This window comes from Gasterosteus aculeatus, chromosome 6, assembly GCF_964276395.1.
Source record: "Gasterosteus aculeatus chromosome 6, fGasAcu3.hap1.1, whole genome shotgun sequence".
Taxonomy (NCBI): domain Eukaryota; kingdom Metazoa; phylum Chordata; class Actinopteri; order Perciformes; family Gasterosteidae; genus Gasterosteus; species Gasterosteus aculeatus.
The window spans coordinates 521,652-544,954 of record NC_135693.1 but is presented as its reverse complement, the minus strand read 5'-3'; the positions used below and the strand labels follow the sequence as shown (position 1 = coordinate 544,954).

At 43.8% G+C, this 23,303-nt stretch overlaps 1 protein-coding gene and 2 long non-coding RNA genes across 4 annotated transcripts in view; 2 read left to right on the top strand and 1 right to left on the bottom strand.

Annotated features, from left to right (window-relative positions):
* Window positions 1-23,303, bottom strand: part of LOC144409474 (uncharacterized) — a 169,704-nt gene that overhangs the window by 65,430 nt on the left and 80,971 nt on the right. The gene's annotated exons all lie outside the window — the stretch shown is intronic.
* slc24a3 (solute carrier family 24 member 3) overlaps window positions 1-23,303 on the top strand; it is a 74,247-nt gene that overhangs the window by 36,108 nt on the left and 14,836 nt on the right. For both annotated transcript variants that reach the window (XM_040178552.2, XM_040178553.2), the window contains one exon: window positions 21,229-21,305. In XM_040178552.2, coding sequence (XP_040034486.1) covers window positions 21,229-21,305 — 77 coding nt within the window. The remainder of the gene's footprint in view (window positions 1-21,228; window positions 21,306-23,303) is intronic.
* LOC120820601 (uncharacterized) lies at window positions 512-1,465 on the top strand. The gene is made up of 3 exons (XR_005712407.2): window positions 512-651; window positions 738-842; window positions 1,328-1,465. It is a non-coding gene; the product is annotated as an uncharacterized LOC120820601 (long non-coding RNA).

Genomic DNA, 23,303 nt, shown 5'->3' with positions numbered 1-23,303 from the left:
TGGATTTTATTTTTAAGCCATCTGTGGCTCTTTGAAGGCTCACTAGTACCCCTTTTCCACCAAGGCAGAACTGGTGCTAGTTCGGAGCTAGAGCCTAGTTTCAAATCGGTTCTTTGGTTTTCCACCACCAAAGCACCAGCTCTGAACCAGTAAAAGTGGTTCTTAAGTAGCACCATATCATTGCTGGTCTAGAAGTAAGAGCCGCTTACGTCAGCGGCTGGGGGCGGGGTTACCGTGACCAACAAGACGAGAGAAACTTTGTGATCCGCCATTTTTCGATAGCAGCTAATCAAGCTAACTGCTTTCTTGCACTCTGGTCCTCTTCAGAAGTCCAGAGTAAGTTAGATGGGGCTTCGCGGACAAAACCGGTTTTGCAGCAGATTCAGAGAGAGATGGCTGTAGCTGGTTTTGACCGGAGCCTCGTCCAGATAACAAACAAACTAAAAAAACTAAAGAAAGACTATAGGGACCAAAAAAAGGACCTCGATCGAAGCGGCAATGGGCGCCCACGGCAAAATCCACATTTCAACGTTCTCGACTGTGTTCTCGGCGATAGGCCGGCATGCCAGGTGACCGGGGCGCTGAACTCGGCCACAATAATGCTCGAGTCAATGCTGGATGATTCGCCGCGGCAAAGTTGCACTGATCATGGTAAGTTCAGTTTTTATTTGACTTGTTCTTATCTTAGCATGTTTCTTAGCTGTTAAAGCACTGTTGTCTTGTGTTTGTTTTTATAGAACTGTCTGCCATCAACGACGACAACGTTGAGTTGCCGCCACCGCTGTGATGCAGCTCTCCCGTGCCGTCGTGTAGCAGCTCTGGAGAAGCATCTTCAGAACGGGGTATGTTCAAATTATCACACCATACACTATGCAAACATTGAGATGTGTCTGTAATATATATATCTATATATATCTATATATTACATATATATTACACACATTGTATAATACTGTGCACTGAAACATTGTTTTATATTTATGTTTTCATTTAACTTCTGAACAGCAATACAAAATGCTTTATGTCAAAATTCAATTATATGACCTTAATCGAAAAGCAAAAATGTCTTTTTATAAAAGTTTAGAATAGAATATAAAGTCAATCTGATATTAACTTGCTATATACTATATAATGTTGATATACTGTTTATTACGGGACATGAGCAAAATCTGAAGTGATATTGATGTAGTATGATGCTATACATTTTTTAATATAATCAATATAGCAGATACATATGCGTAATTCTCTGCTGAAAACTACTATTTGCGATGCTATGACAACACCTTGACGATCTGTATTTGTTTTTTATTATTATTGTTCTACACAGGAAAAAGGAAGAGAGATGGTACCTCGGAAATCCTTCAATATCTGGAAAGGGCAGATGAGAGGTTCCTGCAGCACAGCAAGGCAATGGATGACGCCTTGTGTCAGGACATGAGAGCGGACACACAAACCCTGCTTGGACTCATGGGGCACATGGTGGCCGTATTGGAGGCACAAGTTAAAAAATAATTTTGGTTGCCGCTTTTCATGTCATTTTTTAATTTCTTTTTACAATTGTTGTTACCTACAGAACTTTATTTTTTTATAAGATTTCTGTTATTTTTTTTGGTTTAAATAAACATGTTTAGTAATGCAAATATCTGGTCCAGTTTCTTAAACACTTAACAGGCAAATATTGCATTATGGTTTGTGTTTTTAATGCAATTTACTTTCATATAAATGTGTACATTAAACAGCTAAGTGATGCGATTAGCTGTATATACAAATCTATATTATTTTGACATGAAATATGATTAAAATCCAAATTACTTCATGATTGGAAGTTAATAAAAACTTGGTTGGTTTTAATCCCAGCCAGAAGTGTGAAAGGGTTGTTGATTGAGGATGATTGATAAATGATTCACAAAATGCACGTTTTAGAGATAACATGGTTCATTTAATGGATGAGAATGTAATACAATTCAAAAGTGTAGATTTCAATAAACACAAACAAAAATATTGCAACAAATATAGCTTTGGTGTATTTAAAGAATCACTCGTTCCCTCTGTTAAAATGCATCATTAATGCAGCTCTGATTTCAGCCCCTTCTGTGTTTGCCCGCTCAGGTATTGTCTGAGCAGTAGGCTCTATGTTTAGAGTCCTGTCTGGGTGCTCTTCACTGAAATTATCACCATGTTCCTCACAAATGTTATGGAGGACACAGCAGGTCAGTGCCATCCTCTTGCTCAGCTCCAGCTTGCAGTCGTCTTTTTTTAGGAGGCAATCTCCCAAAAGACATCTCCACAACCGATCGTGCACTGCTCAGCCTGTAATTGTATGTGTGCTGTTCAGGGGTCAGCCTGCCAGTGTCGCAAAAGGGCTTCATGAGCCAATTCTGCATGGGATATGCCGGATCGCCGATCAGGTAATGTCCAACATCACAGCCAGAGATAGTCACTTTGTTTTGCCCTAGTAATTCCCCGTCACTTAAGGCCTCCCACAAATGTGACTGTCGTAGCACTCTGGCGTCCTGCACACTCCCTGGATAGCCAACACAAACATCCCAGAATAGACCTTTGCCATTCACTACTGCTTGCAGAACAATAGAATGCCAGCCTTTACGATTGAAATAGTCTCGTGGATAGTCCTCTGGTGCAATTACTGGAATGTGGCTGCCATCAATTGCACCCACACACTGTGGAATTCTCCAACGATTATCAAAGAAAGTGGCCATTTCTAGCAACTTTTCAGCATCAGGAAATGTAATGTGGATGGGAAGGAGCAGTGTGATGACTGTGTTGCAGAATTCCTGAACACAATTAAATACAGTGCTGAGGCCTACTCCAAAAAGATGGCTAATTGTCCTGTATTCAACACCCGTGGCCAGTTTCCACATGGCAATAGCCACACGCTTTCGGATTGGGACACACAAACTGTAGTTTGCGTTTCTTCTCCCCATGGCATGCTTGACCTGGCAGCAGATGTCTTCAAATGATCCTGCGGATACGCGTAAATTCTGCATGAATTGTAACGGTGAAATCCGGAACAATTGTGTCCCACCAGTGGTCAGATCGTAGGTATGCCCACATTACCGGTGACCTCCGCCTTGAGCTGCAAGATTGCCTGTAAAGATAAAAAAATACATACGTTTCATCTATGGGCAATAGGATATAGGTATATTTTCTATCAAGTGTACAGTGCTGTATAAATACTATAGAAATAGTTGAGCTGTAGCTGTGAAGCGTTTATTAATTCAAAGTACCACTTAAAAGACAAGGCTACAAGGTTTTTTTCAGTCTTTTTAGGTTCATGCATTGTGTTTTTCAGACAACTTACTGGTCACATGTTTGCAGATTTTCTAGTTTTAATACTGTGAGTGGTTTTCGCCTGTAACTCAGACATACATACAAGTGTTCACAAAAATGGCGTCGTTATACTTATTCAAGCAATGCTTAATACATTTTTTTTTAATTGCAATGCGATCGATTATCAGCAAAGTCGATGTTAGGAGGTTAGCAACATGCTAAGGCTAAATATGAATCTCAGGCTAAAGTCGGCATCTTATTGTTAAAAATAAATGTTGTACATACCGTTACTCTCGCTTGTAATCTCCGTCTGTACGAATAAAGGCGAGCCGCGCGAACATGTTTGATCCGCCGTGTTTGGATGTCGATCCGCAAAGCCATGAACATCAATAGCAAAGCAACGTCCGCCATGGAGAGATAAATTGGCGGATAGTGGGGCGGTACGGGCACGCTGCTTTCCCTTTCAGTAACAGAAAAGCGGCTGGGAAAAAAAAGACACAAAATATGGTGATCCAAATGTAGTTGTATTTTACTTCACTGGTCAGAACCCGTCCAACTGGAATCTGCCACCTACTGCTGTGTCTCTATACAGTAGGAAGTCAAACCGTACGCTTCATAATGGTGTAATGTTATGCATAGTCTGCCACTTCACACACACACACGACCACTGACACATGGAGATTAAGGTTTAAATGTCATATTACTCAGCAGAGTAATGGTGGACCAGCTACACTGGAGGTGTCGGATTTCATCAGCGTCTGGTATGTGTGTTTTACTGCAGTCTGCTTGCCTGCATTAGAACCAGGTTTGGAGTTGCGCCCTCTGCTACACCCTGCTGACCTGGGCGGTGTGAAAAAGACCATTCAGGTGCAGCTGTGAGTTAGTGTTTGTGTGTGCGCGCATTAGCCAGTACAGAACGTGCTTACGTTCTAATTCCTTTGGACGGTTGGTTGTTGCCTTCAAACCTTTGTTGCCTGCAGGTTTCAGTAGCAGTGTCCTTTATCCTGAGATTTGAAATTACACCAAAGCCGACGGAACCATTTTATACCCTCACTGCGTCAAATATGGAAAATCATGAAAAGAGCACAAAATGATGTTTTTAAATGTAATATCTATAGTGGGTCTTATGTCAAGTATTACAATTTCTCTAAGGAAGGCTTCACACCAGAACAATAGCCGTCGGCAAAGTCGGTCTGGTAGTAAAATTCAAAATAAAATGTTTATTTCTAACAAAACCAAATGAAGTCACAAATTGAATCACATAAAATTGTTACGATGTGCAAACGGACCCAAATGCAACACGCAGGACCACCAAGGTTTCTCTTGATCCAACAGGACCAAAACAGCAACGGGAGACACAAGTCAATTGTGAGTGGCTGAAAAAAGGAAACCAGTCCAATGGGCCACGCGTCCGTGCGCTCCGATCCGTAATCACTCAGAAGGGTGATTCTGCCGCTGCGTGACTAGGCGGCAGACAGGCAGGGCAGCTCGACTGTGACACCCGAGGCTCATGATGATCATCATCCAATGAGAATAAAGATCTCAACTCCTTCAGAGTATGTAGATGAAAACAAGCCCAAAGCATCAGATTGATACGAATGAACAGGATCTATGTATCAGCTTATGTAGCATATGTAGATGACCATATAGAACTAGTTTATTATATGTGTGAGAATGTGTATGTGAGAATCATTATACATCCATTGTTCATAATCAGACATTTGATCAATTGAAGCAGTGAAATGTGGAACATCTAGAAGTTTATTAAGAGACAAATAAACCAACAGAACTTTACGAAGAACACGACATGCAGCGGCTTTCCAGATGTTCTCTGCATCGCAACACCGTACAGACAGGACTGTGCGTGAGACAGTATGAGAGACAGTTTGTGAGACAGTGTGTGAGACAGTGTGTGAGACAGTATGTGAGACAGTATGTGAGACAGTCTGCGGGACAGTGGATGCTCGGCTGCAGAGTGTGGCGATCATCACGTAACTGTCACGGTGTGGTTCACTTCCTGTCTTATTTTGTAGTTTTCTGCCACTCGTGTCCCCGGGTAACTTCACTTCCTGCCTTGTCCCGTCATCCCCTGTGATCGTCTAATAGTTTCCACCTGTGTCCAATCACCTGCACCTCCCTGTGTATTTAAGCAGTGTGTCTCTTGTGTCACTTGTCGCGTCATTGTCTATCGTCGTGGATGTTCGTAGTTCCTGCCTGCTGTTTTTCCCCTGGTTCCTGTGTGTTTTTGCCCCTTTTGCTTTTGACTATTAAAGTCTTTTGCTTTTGATAATCAAAAGTTCTTTTCATGGGCTTAGTTGGGGGTCCGCTGTCTTGTCTTGATTTAAGAGTTAGGTAAGGAGCAGGCAGACACGAGTCTGACAGGATGGGGAGTCAGTTTATGTCCTGGCTGAGGAATGTAAGGTCTGCGGGTCAACTAGCAGATTTACCAGCCAAGGGGGGTTAGAGACACACCAACACTATTCAACATACACACTCTGTTTACGATGTTTACGTTAAGTCAGGAGTCTGGACATCGAATGTGACCGGATCTTTAGATGCGGGAGGTGGAAGGTCCTCCTCTACGTCAGTTTAGGGCCAATAGAAATCTTTCCTTCTCTGTCTTTCAAGGGTTATAAAACATGTTCTTGCTGATGTTAGTTGGTTGTTCTTCCGGCCTGTGTGCTGCCTGAACTGCTCCTGCCTTTGCAAACGCAGCGCTGATACTCGACCTGTGATCTGAAAAATAAATTTCCCAGAACAAGAGAAGTCGTTCGGATGAATTTTTGATAACCCCGACCAGGCTCCAAATCTTGAACACGTATTCTTACACTTTCTAAGAAGTCTGCGTTTGAGTCCTGCCTCCTCCACCCATCCCTGACAGTAACGTAACGGGGAAATCTTCTTGTCCTCAGCATCTGTAGCGCTCGTACAGGACGTCATGGCGGCTATCGGGTCTTCATGATCTCGGAGAAGTCTCTTCCTATAAAACGTTCATCTAACTGATGTCGCTCCTTCATCAATGAGGAAGTGATGAACTGATCCAGCAGCTCAAAAGGAACCTGCACATGTGTTGCTGTGGTGATTTAGACAAACCTGCTTCAGGGAACCGAAAAGCCTGAACTACGTCATCTCATCCTGAAAATGATCCGGCTAACTCAGTTAGCACGTACGAGGAACAGGGCCCAGGGTTAGACAGGAATCCTCACAAAAATAATATTCAATTCAATAGAGGCTTAATGTGTTGACAGACTAATACCAGTTAGCTATAAAGTTAAGAGGTCTGTTGATTTGTTAAAATGTCAGCATAAATTGTCTTGAGGTCCTCCTTCTCTTCCACCTCCTACAATGAACATCCTTATGTCCATGCTTTATCAATATATTCCTGGTCCCATTTTATAACAATTGTTGATTCTATGCCATGTGACATTTATCAATGTCCCAGTTAACGACCATCTTCAATCGCTGATCAGCGTGAGCCCCCACCTCGACTGATGAATGATGGTTGCAAAGAATCTCTAGTTGATGATTGGAAACCACTTTAAAAATTATACTTTAGTAGTTACATATATGGGGAATGGAAGTGATTGTGATGATGAACCTACAAGAAACATTTTTTCTAATCTATTTATTTTATTATACAAATGCACACAGAAGGCTTTACAAATTACATTTCAATGCATACATCAATAAATTACGTTTTTATATTTGTGGATCGCACTGCATTTATTTGCGGATCGCTTCACGTTTGTGTGTGGGTTTTTTGAGACTCTTGCAGATCCACAATTGTGTTTTTTCCAACATGGACCTGGCTGTAGCCAATCAGATGTCGCCCTCATTTCCAACCAATCACATGAGCGCAGCTCCTCCCTCCCCTTTTATGCAAGAGGCCTGAGCCACACACCATAGCAAAAGCTTTGACAGCAAGGGGGAATTAGGGCGGGTTAGGGTTCTGTTGTATAGGGCATATCTTTGGTTGTCCTCCCCTGTATGTTTTTTGTTGGTTTAGTCAGCCACTATATATGTTTCACTGTTGGGTGGGGAAGTTAAAGGGGTTACTGTGCATTGCTAGACTTTATGTTGCAACAGTTCGGCCTACGTCTTGAATGTGGCCCTAGAACTCCATTATCAGATGTATCAGATCAGAAATGTGCCTCGTGCCTTGACAACTTGGTCCACGACATTTGGTAACAGAAGTGGGATCCTCCAGTCAAAGACAAAACGTTTTTTTGTCTTTCCTGTTTGATTTTTGAGCTTTTACATGCTTTGATCACCAAGTCATGCAAGGCGGTGGGAAAAGTGGAAAAGGAGCACGAGGTGATGCTCAGAACCGTCCGACTGAGGGGAGGCCTAATGGTGGTGAGGAAAAAGAAGCCTCTGGAGGGGTGGAGAGCACTGAGGACAAAGATATGGAGCCGACTATGTCGTACCTGGTCTCCATTCTTTGGTGCCAGGTAGAGCAGCAGGAGGCCAGATAGGCCAGACGGGACGAGGAGAACGGCGGCAAGATCCCACACCAGTTCCGGCTACTTCAGGAGGAAGTAGAAGCACGTACTTCGCCAGTGCCTGAGCTTCTGCCAGATGAACCTGAACCACCTGATCCTGAACTTCCAGAAGCTGGCCTCCCTCTCAAAATTGTTCCTGAAAATGAGATCTACCGGGCTCATGCCTCAGCAGGTCAGTCTCAGTTTCACAAGCCAAGATTGGAGAACTTTACTGAGGATGATAATAATCTCCATGATTATGATGAGACATATCGGCTGAGATTCCACTCCCTTCATATAAAGCCAGAGGAGAACCCAAATGAGGTGTATGCATCATTAAAGTAGTTGTACGGAAAGTGGATTAACCCAAAGGGTAAATTGGTGAAATCCTTATCTTGGACCAATACTTGAGAATGCTTTCTCCTGAGCTGCAGGTCTGGATTAAAGAACGTAACCCAGAATCTGCTGCGGAGGCCACTAAACTGGCTGATGTGTATGTGGCAGCACGGAAGACAGGCCAGCCATGGCGTTACATCACATGGGAAAGTAAGGATAACGCAAGCCAGTACCTCAGTACTACCAAAGGCCATCCGCCATGGTGGGTAAGCCCCTTATGAGAGGAAGCCAGCCCTCTGATCTGGCATCCAGGCTCCCTACCAAAATGCTAATTAGTTATCTATGTGGAATAGAAGGACATAAAACCAATGTGCCCCCAAAACTCCAAGATACCTCAAATGTGTTGTGTGTTGAAACTGAACTTGGTGGAAAAATGACTTAAATTGAAATCAATGGTAAAATCCTAAATGCACTTCTAGATTCAGGCAGTGATCAGAACCTTGTACACAAACATTTTGTACGACCAAATTTCATTAACAAAAATGACACTATCCCTGTTTGCTGTGTTCACAGGGGAAACCCTACCCAACAGCAGACATGTACATCAAGGTACAAGGGCAAACCTACCTCCTAAACATTGGTGTTGCTGATAATCTACTTTATCCTGCTGTGCTTGGTCGAGGCCTGCCCATGTTGTTTGAGTTATTGAATTCCAGCCATGAATGTAATGTGACCAGAACTCAAGCTAAGAAGGAGGAGGAGCCCTTTCAATCTCTCCGTGCCCTACCTTTCTATGATGCAGATCTGGAGAACGCACCTGGAAAAACTCATAAGTCACGCAAACCGAGAAAGCAAGAGAAATTTTGCCATACTGTGGTATTACCATCTTCCAGCCCTGAACTGCCCTTGTTTTTCAGAATTCCTAACAAAATGACCCCATAGACCTTCCGGTAAAGGAAGTGGACTTTTATTTTGAAAAGGAATGTTTATGCGTGAATGCGAGATGGACAGCAGGGCTACGGATCTTGTTACAGGCGGCTGCAAAACAATTCCAGTACACTTCCGGGAAGATTCCTGCGAAATCCCCACGCTGAGGTTGGTTGCCACTATTCTCTCCCTCTGGTGTGTTGATGCTAGTCTAACTGGCTCAGTCTGGTCAGTTGATTCTTATCTCGCTGGCCCTCCCATTCTGACTCCTTGTCACAGCGCTGTCAGTCATACCCTGTTATTTCCCTCCCACTCCACCTAACCAGCTCATTCTGTACACCTGCTAGTCACATTCACCTCAGACTCACCCGTCTACCCTACTCACAGTATTCAAACCCCAGTCACTCATTCACTCGTTGCCAGATCATTCTCCGCATTCATGCTAGACCTTCCAGCGGTTTCTTTTGGACTGATTTCCCGTTGCTGACCCTGCCTGTCTTGGACTACCCGTCTCGCCCCGTAATCCACCCAGTCTTCTGTCCCCGACCGCGTCTTTTCCTGGTGACTCCAACTGTTTGTTGGCATTGAGGAAAATCAAGTACTCTGATTGGAACTGCTATTGCTGTCTCTCGTATTGCATTTGGGTCCGTACCTCACCCGTTACACTCCTAGCGTCTACATACACACACATGAGGCTGGTGTCTCTACACTATCTTGTCCTAAACCTTTTGTTGTCCTCCGTGTCGAGACAACTCCTGTCATTTCAAATCTATTCAACCCTGCCTGCTTGGCGTCTCCCTATATTTGTCTATGGGCCTTCTTCTAGCTTCTCCTTTCCCTCCGTTAAATTGTAATTCATTTACACAGATATATAAATATAGCTACATCCATACTTACCCATTTTCTCTAAATTATTATAACATGAGTATATGTTGGACAATGACACGCAGTCTAGCGTCATACTTGCATACTAGCATGTGAGTATGAGGTATCAGCCTCATAGGCATCAGTTTGAAATGATGTTTCATCCACTCCCTGCCTTGATTAGCAACTGGCATTCATTTGTCTGTGCGTGCTGCATCCAGGGAAAGCATGCGAAGCATGAACATTATTTGAACCTTTTATTCCAGAGTTTACAGTATGGACTCACTCGCAAAGCCAGATTAAATTGAAATGGGGACACACACCACTGCAATTATACCAAATTTTTTTTATAGCTACAGGAATGTATTACAGCCATATCAGATGCCCTCACAGCTCCCACAGATCTGGAGCCAGCACAAACAAACTCTCAGGGCAAAGCACTAAAATGGCATAAGTCACTGGTGACTGTAGCTGTGTGTTGGTGTGTTTGTTTTGGAGGCAAACTCTTTCGCACCATTCTGCAGCTCAGGAAAATCTGCAAATTCTTCCCGCTGGTGGGAATGGACCCTCTTTCCCCTGCTGCCATGGTAACCGGTGAACTGTATGACCTTGCCAGTGGATTTCATGTGCAGTTTGTTCTTTTAGAAAAAAGTAGTGAAACGGGAACACATCCACCTCCAATGCATATTTCAATGCTGCAGCTTCTCTCTCCTCATAGCTGGTAACACGGCGCACAGGGCCAGCTGTTGGCATACCGCTGGCTACCGGGAAGTGAAGAGAACAATGTTGGAGCGGAAAGGCGCTAGAAATGCAATACAGACACACCCACACACGTGCACATGCAGACCCATGCCGGGTCTACAAAATGATGTCATCATTCCCAGCATTCCTAACAGCACCTTAGACAAAAAAATAAAAGGAACATTAAAGTAACGCGGTGAAGTGTGCGATGGGAATCATCTGGTAGTTGCACAGCCACTAATGTGTGTTGTTTCCATGAATGTGTGTGTGTAAGTGGTACGTGTGGATGGAACAATAAGTGTTGTCCTCCTGTCCACGTGCACAGCGAAGCTCTACTGACGATAATGGTATGCAGACACAAGAATCTCCCTGTTGCTTAGAAGGAGGATTGTGCAGCAGATATCATGGTATTAACTCCTTGTGCAGAGCATCAGGGGAAGGTTCAAAGTTGGACAACTTATTTATAACAGCGTCATAGTCACAACTGATGGACCAAGAGTTTACGACAGAGAAGTAATAATCATGGAAAACATTTTGGTAAATGCTAAAGAAAGTGCTATGGCTCACAACGGCGGAGACCAAGGCTACTAAAAGAGTATGTCCTGTTCACTATCACCACTCCTGTCCCACTGCCTTTGCCCCTACCTGGGATTGAGTATGTGTGCAGTAAACATACTGTGAACACTGTTTACGCCTAGAGCCCAATCGTCTCTCTCATGTTGTACTGTGTCTCTGTCTCACACACGTGTCCTGTCTCTTGGGCTGTGAGCAGCAGAGGGAGGCCGGGCTCAGCGAACTGCAGTGCGTTATTATCACCACTGTATCAGTTATGACACGTTGGCTTCGGTGAGATGAAATCCCTCCGGGTTGCACAGCGTTCAGCGTTTCCTGAATACCTCGTGCTCCTCCAGTCACAATGCAGCTGATTTTGCCACAATAACAACGATTGTTTTGTAAACTCACAAAAAGATAAGCAACCAGGGTTAAGGGTCAAATGATGATCAGATGTCATTATCCAGAAACTGATCACTTGTTGTCTGATGTTTCAATTGATGTGGTTTCAATCCCTGTTTAAGTCATATAACGTATATAAGACATCATAAAATGACTAATAACAAGATTCGTTTTAATCCATAAAAATACAATCATTTATTTTCATATTATTTTCAATGTGTGTTTTCATTATGATAAAATACTGTAACAAAGGAAAATAATAACATTTAGCATTTGTGATGGTTAACTGCTTCAGATTGGTTGGAATGAAACTACATAGTAAATAGTCTGCTTGTGCTTGAACTACGGGTAGGGACAACTTAATCACTTAAACACACACACACACACACACACCCCGGTAAAACAAGATCAAATATAATGCTAAGAAACCCAATTGCTGAGTGAGGGCACTATATCACATTTCTATGATGTGATATAGAGCGCCTCATGCAGACAAGTGGCGGCACAACCAGAGAGAGCGAGACAGACAGAATGACACCGAGCGACTCTGCCACTAGACTGCTCAGCTCCGAACTGCAGGAGTCAGAGACGGAGTGAGGGAGCAAGGTAATGACATCGAGGAGCTGGATCACATGACTTGTTCCATCCAGAGCGAGCTGGCCTCAGACTATTTCATCCAGACTCTGCTGCACATTCAGACACTACTGGCCCACCCCGGGTTGCTTCAGGAAGCTCTGAAGTCACTTCTGGAGACTGAGATGTTGTGTGCTGGTACCTTGGACGAAGTTGGTGAAAAAACTAAGAGCAGTTTGTTCTCACGTCTTGTGTATTTAAAAACTTGGACAGCCGAAATGATCTATGCATTCAGCAACCAAATGAGACAATGAACTAATCACAAGGGGGGAGAACACAACAGACTAAGATATGTCTTTTGGTTTATTGACCTTGTTTGTGTTGGATAGTTTCATGATGATTACAATGTGGGGACAGTGGCAACCGGGTGGATGTGGAGGCAAAGCCTCCGGAATAAAAACGGAGACTCAGAGACAGTGGGCGACTGTGTGTGAGTGGGGAGCACGGTCGTCCTCCAATCAGAGGGTTGTCGGTTCGATCCAAGGCTCTGCTAACCCGCATGTCGTTGTGTCCTTGGGCAAGACACTTAACCCAACATTGCTCCTGTAGCTGTGACTACAGTGTGTAAATGGTAGTTACTGATGGCAGGTGTCACTGTGTGGTTCTCCTGTCATCAGGGTATGAATGGGTGTGAATGATGTCATGTAGTGTTCAAGCGCTTTGAGTGGTCAGAAGACTAGAAAAGCGCTAAACAAGTACAGTCCATTTACCATTTACAGTAATCATCTAACAAAGCACCATTCAATCAGTAGGTTGGGATGAAGGAGCAACAAAAGATTCCCCCCGGTTGGGGTCTTTGCGTTGTCTACACACGGTGTGTGCGGGTCCCTCGTCAGGAGAACGGCGCTACCACCTGTTTAAAGCTGCTGCTCTCGAGAGGTTTGGAAGATCCTCGTTGTCTTCTGTTCCATCCCTTTAACAAAATGTAGATTGTCGTCCCAATTTGTTACATAGGAAAGAAAACAAATGTTATATATAGATGAAGGAAGGCTGCTGCCTAAAGACAAACCAGCTTCTATGTTTTGTGGTTTGGGACGTGGTACTTCTGCCTCTTTCCAGACAATAACCGGGTGAACCGGTTGTAACTGGTATTCAAATGTAAAATGAAAAAAAGATGGAAGCGCTAAAGTTGAGCTGCCCCGATCTGTGTCACTATAAACTGTCCTTTTTGAGTGTCTGCAGCCCCGGGCTACAATTAGCATCAGTGGTGCCCGGCCTTAAGCGTCCAATATCAGAATATACACTCACAGGCCACTTTATTAGGTCCACCTTGCTAGCAAAGGTGGGACCCATTTTGCCTCCAGAATCGCCTTAATTCTTTGTGGAATACTTTCAAAACATCTTGGAAACATTCCTAACAGATGTTGATCCATATTGACATGATAGCATCACGCAGTTGCGGCAGATCTATGATGCAAATCTCCTGTTCCAGCACATCCCAAAGGTGCTATTGGATTGAGATGTGGTGACTGTGGAGGCCATTGGAGTACAATGAACAGTTTGAGATGGTATGAGCTTTGTGATGGTGCATCATCCTGCTGGCAGTAGCCATCAGAAGATGGTACACTGTGGTCATAAAGGGATGGACATGGTCAGCAACAACAATCAGGCAGGCTGCGCCATCTACGCCAACCGTTAAGGGGCCCAAAGTGTGCCAAGAAAAAATCCCCCTTCCATCACACCACCACCAGCAGCCAGGATCCATCCTGTCTTGTTGTTTACTTCACATTCTGACTCAACCATCTGAATGTTCAGCTGAAATCAAGACTCATCAGACCAGGCAACGTTTTTACAATCTTCTATTGTCCAATCTTGGTGAGCCTGTGTAAATTGTAGTCTGTTTTTTGTTCTTAGCTGACAGGAGCCTGGTCTTCTGCTGCTGTAGCACATCTTCTTCAAGGTTCCACGTGTTGTGCGTTCAGGGTTGATATTCTGCATTCCGTGGTTGCAACAAGTGGTTATTTGTCTTACTGCCTTTTAATCATTTCCAACCAGTCTAACCCTAGAGATGGTTGTGTATTTAAATCCCAGCAGATCAACTGTTTGTGACACACTCAGACCAGCCCGTCTGGCACCAACAACTTAAATCCCCTTTCTGATGCTTGGTTTGAACAGCAATATGCCATGTGATTGGCTGATTAGCAAGTTGTGTTAACAAGCAATTGAACAGGTTTACCTAATAAAGTGACCCGTGAGTGTATATTCACATCACGTGTTTCACTGTTCGAATTGGGTACAGCCTATGCTAGAGGGGAGATCTGGTGGCGAGAACCATCTAGAATTTAGTCAGCCATTAGTTAAGTGACGAGACAATCCACATCTTTGGTCTGACTCAAACGCCTCAACAAATATTGGATGGGTTGATCTCACAAGCATCATAATCATAATGCGGCTTTTTTACATAGGACACCCTTAACAAGGATTGACTGAATGTCAAGATACAGGACATTTTGGAAGGGTTTGAAAGCACAACCGTTCTGTTCACCAAACAAACACAACATAAGCAAATGTTGGACATTGTATACATATTATGGTCTTTGGGACATTGAGGAAGCACTCTATTGATTTTACTATGCTGTATAAATCATTAGTCGCAGGTCAGCGCGGGTCATAATCTGATTTGTTGCTGCCCACGTTCGCTTCCTCGCTGATTAAATGCCAGCATTACCATGTAACCTTTTAGCTGAGAGGACACACACACTTTGGAGATGAGAACGCTGGAGGTTTTTTTTCTGATATAGAGTGAGGAGAGAGAGAGAGAGAACCTATTTCTGGGCACAGCTCGTTAAAAGCTTGTCACAGCGTTGAACCCGTTGTTGTGGAGAGGAGGGGGATGGATTGGGAATGCGGTCCACCAGGAGCACTGTGAAACCAGTCCCGTCTTCATCTAGCACTGTCAAAGGGGACATAATATGAAAATTCCTTTTTTTAGTGATTCTAAACGTTAATTTGGGTATCTGGTATGTCTACCAACCCAACAACTCTGGAAAAACAGTGTTATGGTTCAGAAACGTCATACTTGACTGACTGGAATGAACTTCCTTAACATTGTGTCCTCACAATGTAATGGGAGTCTCTCTTACAATTGCGCAAACTTTTTTGCACAATTGGAATTGGACTGTTTTACCAATCTGGACCAATATAACTCGCAACAAGATTGACCTTGCATGCCGGATCGGTACCATCTATCTGTACCAGTACAGACAAGGGAGAGGGGGGAGCGGGCTCATTAGCATTTAAAGGAACAGGCACTCCGAACAGGTCACTCTGTGGAGGATCCTTGTGGTATTTTGACCAAACTATGTTAGACATTTTATTAAGACCCCAAGGAACCATATCAACTTGTGGTAAAATGGGCATACGATGGGTCCTTTAATGCTAGATGTCACAGATCTCCTCCTAAACCATTTGAGTCTTCTTTCCACATCATTTTCTGAGTCTAGCCCACGACACCGCTGAGGGAAACACTGTCTATTTGACTTCACTATACAGATATATATACCTGTGAAATATGGTTAACGCAATACACAAAAATGACCTGATTCCAGCTACGCAAATTTGAGGATTGCTGCTTTTCCGTTTAATAATATCCTTTTTATTCACTGTAAGGCATCAGTAATTATGTCAACTGCTGGTTGAAAACAAACATTGTTAATCAGGAATCAGGAAACATTTATTTGCCAAAATATGCCAAACATACAAGGAATTTGTCTTGGCGGTTAGTGCGCGACAGTAGACAGACAAGACAACAGTGCACAAGTAATAAAATAAAGTAGAATGAAATGCTAATGCAATGGGTTAGTAGAATAAGGCTATGGGTTAGTATAAAACAAGGGAATAAAGTTAAACATTTTAAATATTAAAAAGTTAAAAAGAAAAATATTAAGCATAAAGTGCACTAACGAACAAGTAACAGACAAGAGACAAAGTGTTGCTTTGGGCCCAGGATAATTGTAATTGTGATGATATTTCTCAGAATTTTATTTTATTTACTATTTATTTACGTTCACTCTGTAGTGTTCTGTGTGCTCCGTGTTGCCCTTAAGGCCGCAGCACATACTGTACATGGGTATCCTTTATAGGCATACCTCTCAGGACTGCCCCTCCTGTAGAGTGGCGCTTTATTCTCAATGGCTGAGCTTGGTTGCTTGTTGTAAAGAGCATCAACCTCTCCTCGTGCTTCTCCCTTGTTTTCTCTTGTATTTCTACACTTTAATTCCTGCTGACGAATGGTAGATGTGTTCGGTAATACCACCCACTTACTTGTAAGCACAAGTGGCACTAAATAAATGCAACCACATGCTGTGTGTGTGTGTGTGTGTAGATGCATGGCTCCTTATGCGCTAAACTTGTAACCACTAGCAGGCGTTAGGCCATCGGGTCAAGCATTTAAAAGCTTTATATTTCTCTACCCGTGCGTATGTACATTGTATGCCAACTGTGTCTTAAGTCGCTCAGTTCGGAGAATAAGTACACGAGGCAAATACATTTTACATTAAACACTGAACCCAAACGACAGAACGGACAGACACTGATAGACGTGTGTGTGTGTGTGTGTGTGTGTGTGTGTGATACAGATACTGTCTTGGTTAGTTTGTAGGTTCTAGAGAAGATATTTGATTTAACATCAAAAAGCTCCTGGTCTCATGGACAAAACTGTGGCTCATGTTCTATGTTGGTGGTATTTTGCCAATCTTCAGTAAGATGTGCTTTTCTGATTTTCGATTTATAGCAGGACGTTTTACCAATTCTTCAATCTACTCATTGTTGGATTGATTCAGTCACTAAGACCTGGATCAAACCTCAAGAACTCATGTGTTTTAACAGGATGAAATGAGGAAGTGATGCCATTTTAAACAGACTGAATGACGTAGGCTCAAGGTGGTGAGGCAGAACTTGCATGTGTGTATAGTCCCCAGTCCATGTGTGTATAGTCCCTAGTCCGTGTGTGTATAGTCCCTAGTCCGTGTGTGTATAGTCCCCAGTCCGTGTGTGTATAGTCCCCAGTCCGTGTGTGTATAGTCCCCAGTCCGTGTGTGTATAGTCCCTAGTCCGTGTGTGTATAGTCCCTAGTCCGTGTGTGTATAGTCCCTAGTCCGTGTGTGTATAGACCCCAGTCCGTGTGTGTATAGTCCCCAGTCCGTGTGTGTATAGTCCCCAGTCCGTGTGTGTATAGTCCCCAGTCCGTGTGTGAATAGTCCCCAGTCCGTGTGTGTTTAGACCCCAGTCCGTGTGTGTATAGTCCCCGGTCCATGTGTGCATAGTGTTTAGTCCACAGTTCTTATATTTGGATTCATATAAAATGGTTTCTGTTTTGAAGAAGAAATCCTGCTCATGACTTAATTCTGCTTAAATCTGCTGCCACATATTTTTTCAACATAATACTGGAGACAAGGTAGAAAATTGATCCTTTTGGAAATGGCTGGCACAGGGCAGCGGGATTGTTGTGGTGAATGTTCCCTTCTAGGCGCTCTCTCCCTCTATACGCTGCATGTGTGTATATGTGTGTTTATCTCTCCATCACAACAGATGCCAGCCGTGCTCTGTCACACACAGAAGAAACGCCATCTGTCATCTGCATAAAGTCGCATCTTTTCTGCTGCTCTTAGAGCACCGAGGCCTCCTCAGATCCCTTTAATGATGGATAGGATTTGGAGGATTCTCTCTCTCTATTGGAGCAGCAGAGCTCTTATGTAATGCGTGAGCTATTATGTAAGTGTTGGGGGTGGCAGCGGCCTGTGTTGGGTTGGGGGGTCAACTGTTGTCCCTCCGCCCCTGGAGTGCAGAGCCCTCCGTCACAGCTCAGGTCAATCCTCATTGATCTCTCACAGCTTGGGGAGTTGACAACTGACAGTGTGTGTGTGTGTGTGTGTGTGTGTGTGTGTGTGTGTGTGTGTGTGTGTGTGTGTGTGTGTGTGTGTGTGTGTGTTGCTAAAGCTGCGCCTCACATTCTTTTATCATTTAATGGACCCCTGAATCCCAGAGGGCATGTAGGTTAGGTTAGGGTTTTATTTGCTGGGGGCTCTCATTACAACTTGTTTTCACCAAAGAAATAGTCCCCGTTGATTACTGCGTGTCCAATTCAAACAAAACTATTTGCATGGCTTCATACCACTTGAGGTAAGTGTCTTTTGCTTCATCATAATTTGAAAAAAGCAACCCTGTATTATATTTAACTCTCCAGGACTGAATATTTTAAAGTTGAACGTTAAAGCTGCCGAAGACAGAAAAACCTTTTTCTGAAGTATCAGGAGGAAGGACTTCTGACCTCCGAGCAAAGACCTGCACACACACACACACACACACACACACACACACGTGATTCAGGAGTAGAACAAGAACGTCTTGGGTCAGGGAGTGAGACAGATGACTATTGACATACTAGATACTAGAAGATAAGTGGAATAAATGACTTTTTGAAGACGCCTTGTGACAGGTTCTTGACTCATGCCTATTTATGTGGCCAATTGTCAAAGAAGTGATGACACTCATGACGTGTATTATTCCCTGGAAGTCCTGGGACTTCTTCTCCTTGATTGGCTGGAGCACATGGAAACATCTACCTGCTCTGGGCTCATTCGGCACCTGCACACTGTGTAGCGGTCCTTTCCCTGCTGAGTCCTTGAAATGGTCGTGGCCTTCAGCGCTTAACTGAAGAGCCCTCGATGCACTATTGGATCTCCGGCTTTTTTACCTGGTCTGATGCTAATGAAGTAAGAGCTTGCTTGAGCACCTTCTCATGGTAAGTGGATGGCTAGATTCTTGCAGTCTGGGGTATGATGTATTTCATGGGGGAAACTGTTTTGCGTTCCATGCTACTATGCATGCTGGCATGTTATGGACCTGCAGTTTAGTATTCTAATACAGACTGCTGGCTTGGGTTTCTGGACACTGCAATAGTTCATTGTTAAAACTGACTTGACTCATTATTTGCAGAGTGTGAAAGGATTTTTCTTGCCTCCCTTCATCTTTTTGGGTGACACGGGTGTCATAATCAGCTTTACTGATGCTCCGACGCACGAATGAAACACACACGTCCTGCTGTTCTGGAGTCAGGCTGTCTTCATTTTCATGGGCAGGTATCTTATCACAGGATTACATCATTGTCATCAGATGTCCTCTGGGGTGGATGTGTCTGCATGGCAGGAGTGTTTAAGCTCCATCTGAAACAAAGTCTTGGCCTGGTACATGCTGCTTTATCTACTCTAAATAAGTAGCCTATAGTATATCATGTAGTAACCAATATCACTTAGCAATAGAAATAACTCCAGTGATTAGGTGGATTTCTTCTTGCTACAACCGTCTTCTTGAAAAGCTTGTAAAATTGCCAGAATCACATTGATGAGAAAGTGGTGATGCTAGTTCCAGAAACCTTGCTCCATGTTAGACTAACCCTTCATAGCATGGGTTAGTGTCAAACTGAGGACAGCCTGCATACAGAACATTTGGGAATTGTCCACTGATCAGCAGACATTTTATCCCTGGGGTGTATAAGAAATGGACGTAGTCTCTGAGACGTCACTCATAGGTTACACAGCCGGACAGAATGTGATGGAGAGGTGGTTGGTAGGTGGAGCCTGGATTTAATATCATTTAAAATGAAACGGTCGCCATGGAAGGGATGTTGGGAATAGAGAGCCAAATAGTATCTGGGACCCGGCTTAAAGCTGTACGTTCATTTCTGCTGGAAAGTTGGGCAACAGGGAACAACATGGAGGTTTGTGGGGAGTAACTCGCGCTTTGAGGAAGGAACTGCATGTTAGGGCACTTCATTTCTCAGCACTACAGGTTGCAGCTTCCTTTGACCTTTTGAAACGTTTAATAAAAGATGAGGGACTATTTTTTAAACTCATTCCACTCCTTAGCTGTTTCTTTTCTGTTTTCAACCTTTTTTCTTTTTTTTTCAACTTGTTTCTTGTAAGCGGTGGATTCACGTCATATCGGATTCTCCGTGTTGTCTCCTCTCTCTCTGTGCTGTTGTCACTTCCTATGAGCAGACAGGTTTGTGCATGGGGGGCCGCGTGCAGCCGGAGACGCCTGACTCACATGCTCTCTGGGCTGTTGGGGGGGGAGAGAATGTCACTACACATTGGGCTTCCTCCGCGTTACACAAGCGCACACAGACAAAGACACAGACGGGGGGAGTAAAGCCTGGCAGACCCTAAATACACACAGCCGCTCACATGCAAGAGGAAATGCACACGATGGCAGCATATGAACACGTGTGATGTTTTGACATGTTATGATTGGATGTCACAGTTATTGATTCGCGGCGCACCTCAGAGCGGGATTTCACTGTGGATCACTGCACGCTGAGTGGGTCTGGATGCATACAAGACGTCATCATTTTCCTACATCGTTTCATTTTGAACTCGAGTGACAACAATTGCTTGCGTCTTGATCTTAAAATGCAGTTTTTACTCCCAGCACAGCTTTGACGTGCTGGAAGAACAGTGAAAACCTCCGTTTGTTGTTAATAAATGTGTTCCTTATTGTACACAGGGGACTTTTTTATACCAGGCAGAATTAAGGAGTAATATTTAAAGAACTACTTACATGGGGTGAAACATAAGATGGACTGAAAGTCTGAATGAAATTAAAATTTGAAGCTTCTGTACCGAGAGAATTTCAAATCAAATCTACTGCCTTTGATTGGATACCTTAAAAAGTGGGTGGGGTTATGTTGAATCAGGCAGATGGGGGCAGCAGACGGACGCCCCCCCCTGGAGGGCAGGCAAAAAGCAACACAACACTGTTATATTTGGAGGTCTGCCTTCTAGGGGCGAACTCTGCAGGCCCCGTTTGTTCGAGGAAGAAGACGCATTGTGACATAAGAACAACGACATGTATGGTGACGGGCGCTCGGAGAACGAGTGTGTTTCCGCCTTGAGATGTTAGAGGACGACACAATGATATCTTCCATTCACATCTGCAGTCCATGTATAATTACCCGTATACTTCTCTTCAGTTTTTAAGTTTACGCATATGTGTTTTTTCTCTGCAGCCATCCACGAGTTCCCGAGGGATTTCTTCACCCCCCAGGAGCGTGCTGATGGCGCAGTGGGCCTTCACGTCCTGTGTGTGAGTTTCCTGCAGTCGTGCACGCACACTTTTTAAACAGTTGTAGAGTCGCTGCATTTCCAAAGCTCATTTCATTCTGTCTTTAAATTGATGTTGTGTCGTGTTGTTTTACCCTGTAAAGAGTGTTTGTTGTGGATTATTCATTTGTTTTGAAGTTCTTACCATGACTCAATCTCAACACACGTAAGACAATCCAGGTAGCCTGAATGACTTGGACCAGGTCCGACTTGAGGCCGAGTCTCGTCTCAGACTCGGGGAGGAATGACGCCCGGAATCGGGCCAAAAACACTGGCCCGAATCCGGCGTCTGACACTGCCGTCACTGGGCTGTAATCTAAACACAAACTGGGCCCGCGGACCCGGCGCTGCAGAAGAAACGCGCCCGGCTCCGGTTGCTGACTTGTTTCGGGTCTGGTTGCCGACTCGGCTGACACTCGGGATGAATGACGCCCCAGAATCGGAATCAGAATATATTCTTCATGTCACAAAAACAAGCCAGTCAACATCACATTGTTTGGTGGTGAAACATTTATGTCCGTAAAAGGTATTAAATGAAAATCATAAGCCAAAAAAAAGGTACATATTGTTTTTATTTTGTGCATAAGTTATAAAAAACAAACATTATTTTATAACCACAGAAAAACAAATGGCAAATAATATGAAATAACATAATACATTATATATTATAATATATCATATGTTACAATATAAGGTATATTAATAATAATAAATATTATTATAAGACCGACCAAAATGTTAGTGAATTCGTAGAAAGCACACTGTTAAAAGGGTCAAATTACATTCAATTCAAATAATTAAAACTCATACTTCACTCCGGCCAAAATCCAGAGTTTGCAGAAAGAGTTGTGAGATCTCACAATTTACAAAACATGAATGTTAAATGTATCAATAGAATGTCTGGAAGGGCAACAGTGGTGGTCCTCTCAGACCGTGTGCAGCGCAGGTAGCCTAGCAGCTAGCTTAGCCTAGCAGCTAGCTTACTCTGTCAGGGCGTAACGTGGTCGGATCTGTTTGACACGTGGAGGGATTCCTCTGCACAGTCAGTGTGCCGCCTCGGACCCTGCAAAGGTAACTGCCTGCAGCTAGCGGCGCTTACGTTTCTGCATTTACTCCGGTTTGCCATAAGTAAACAAAGATGAGCCTTGTAACTGGGATTAAAATATTCTATTGCATTATTCTTACACACTAATCACATAGATTGAATGTTTTCATTTAGACAGCCCTACAAACTAAATACCAAATACTTACCAAAAAGGGTGGAGGTTGGTGGAGAATGAAAAGAAAGTTGGACTATGAAGTCCGTTCCTATTCATACCACGAGGTACGAAGCCCATACTTTTTATTGTGTAGGTTTATATGACAAAGACAACTTTGAGGGATGTTATTACATACATGCAATGTAATAGTATTTGTTTAAGATGTAATGAAATAAACCTCATTGAAATGGCTGGAACAGATCTTTGGAGATGAGGAGGGCTTTGAGTCGTGCAGCAACAATACGTTGCAGTTTATATTGACAAGCAGGCGAGATGGAGACGGGCCACATGGTCCTCAGAGGAGCAGGCTGCTAGTTCGTAGAGCTCCCAGCCTGTTAGCCGGACAACCCTTCCAGGGTAAACAGGTGGGCTCGTGCCGGCTAGCAATGTGTGAGGGAGACGGACCGCTGTGGCCCCAACCTGGAAGCACTGAGGCTGGCGGGCTAAATACTCGTCTGAGTTAAGTTGAAAGCTTGCTTAAGTGTTCAAAAGTTATTCTTTGGTGAATGCAACCAGAGAACTGAGAGCTAAAACTGCTAAGTCCCCTGGCTCCCCTCAAGTAGCTCAGACGGCTGTCGCTCCTCCATGACGTGTGAAAATAAATTCTGCCGGAGAGCAACGTCAGTTGTTACGGCGTAACACCGGTATGAGCGGTACGGGATAAATTCATACCGTACGGCACACGGTCAAACCAGTGACGAGCGTGGGTGGCCCGCCGGAGG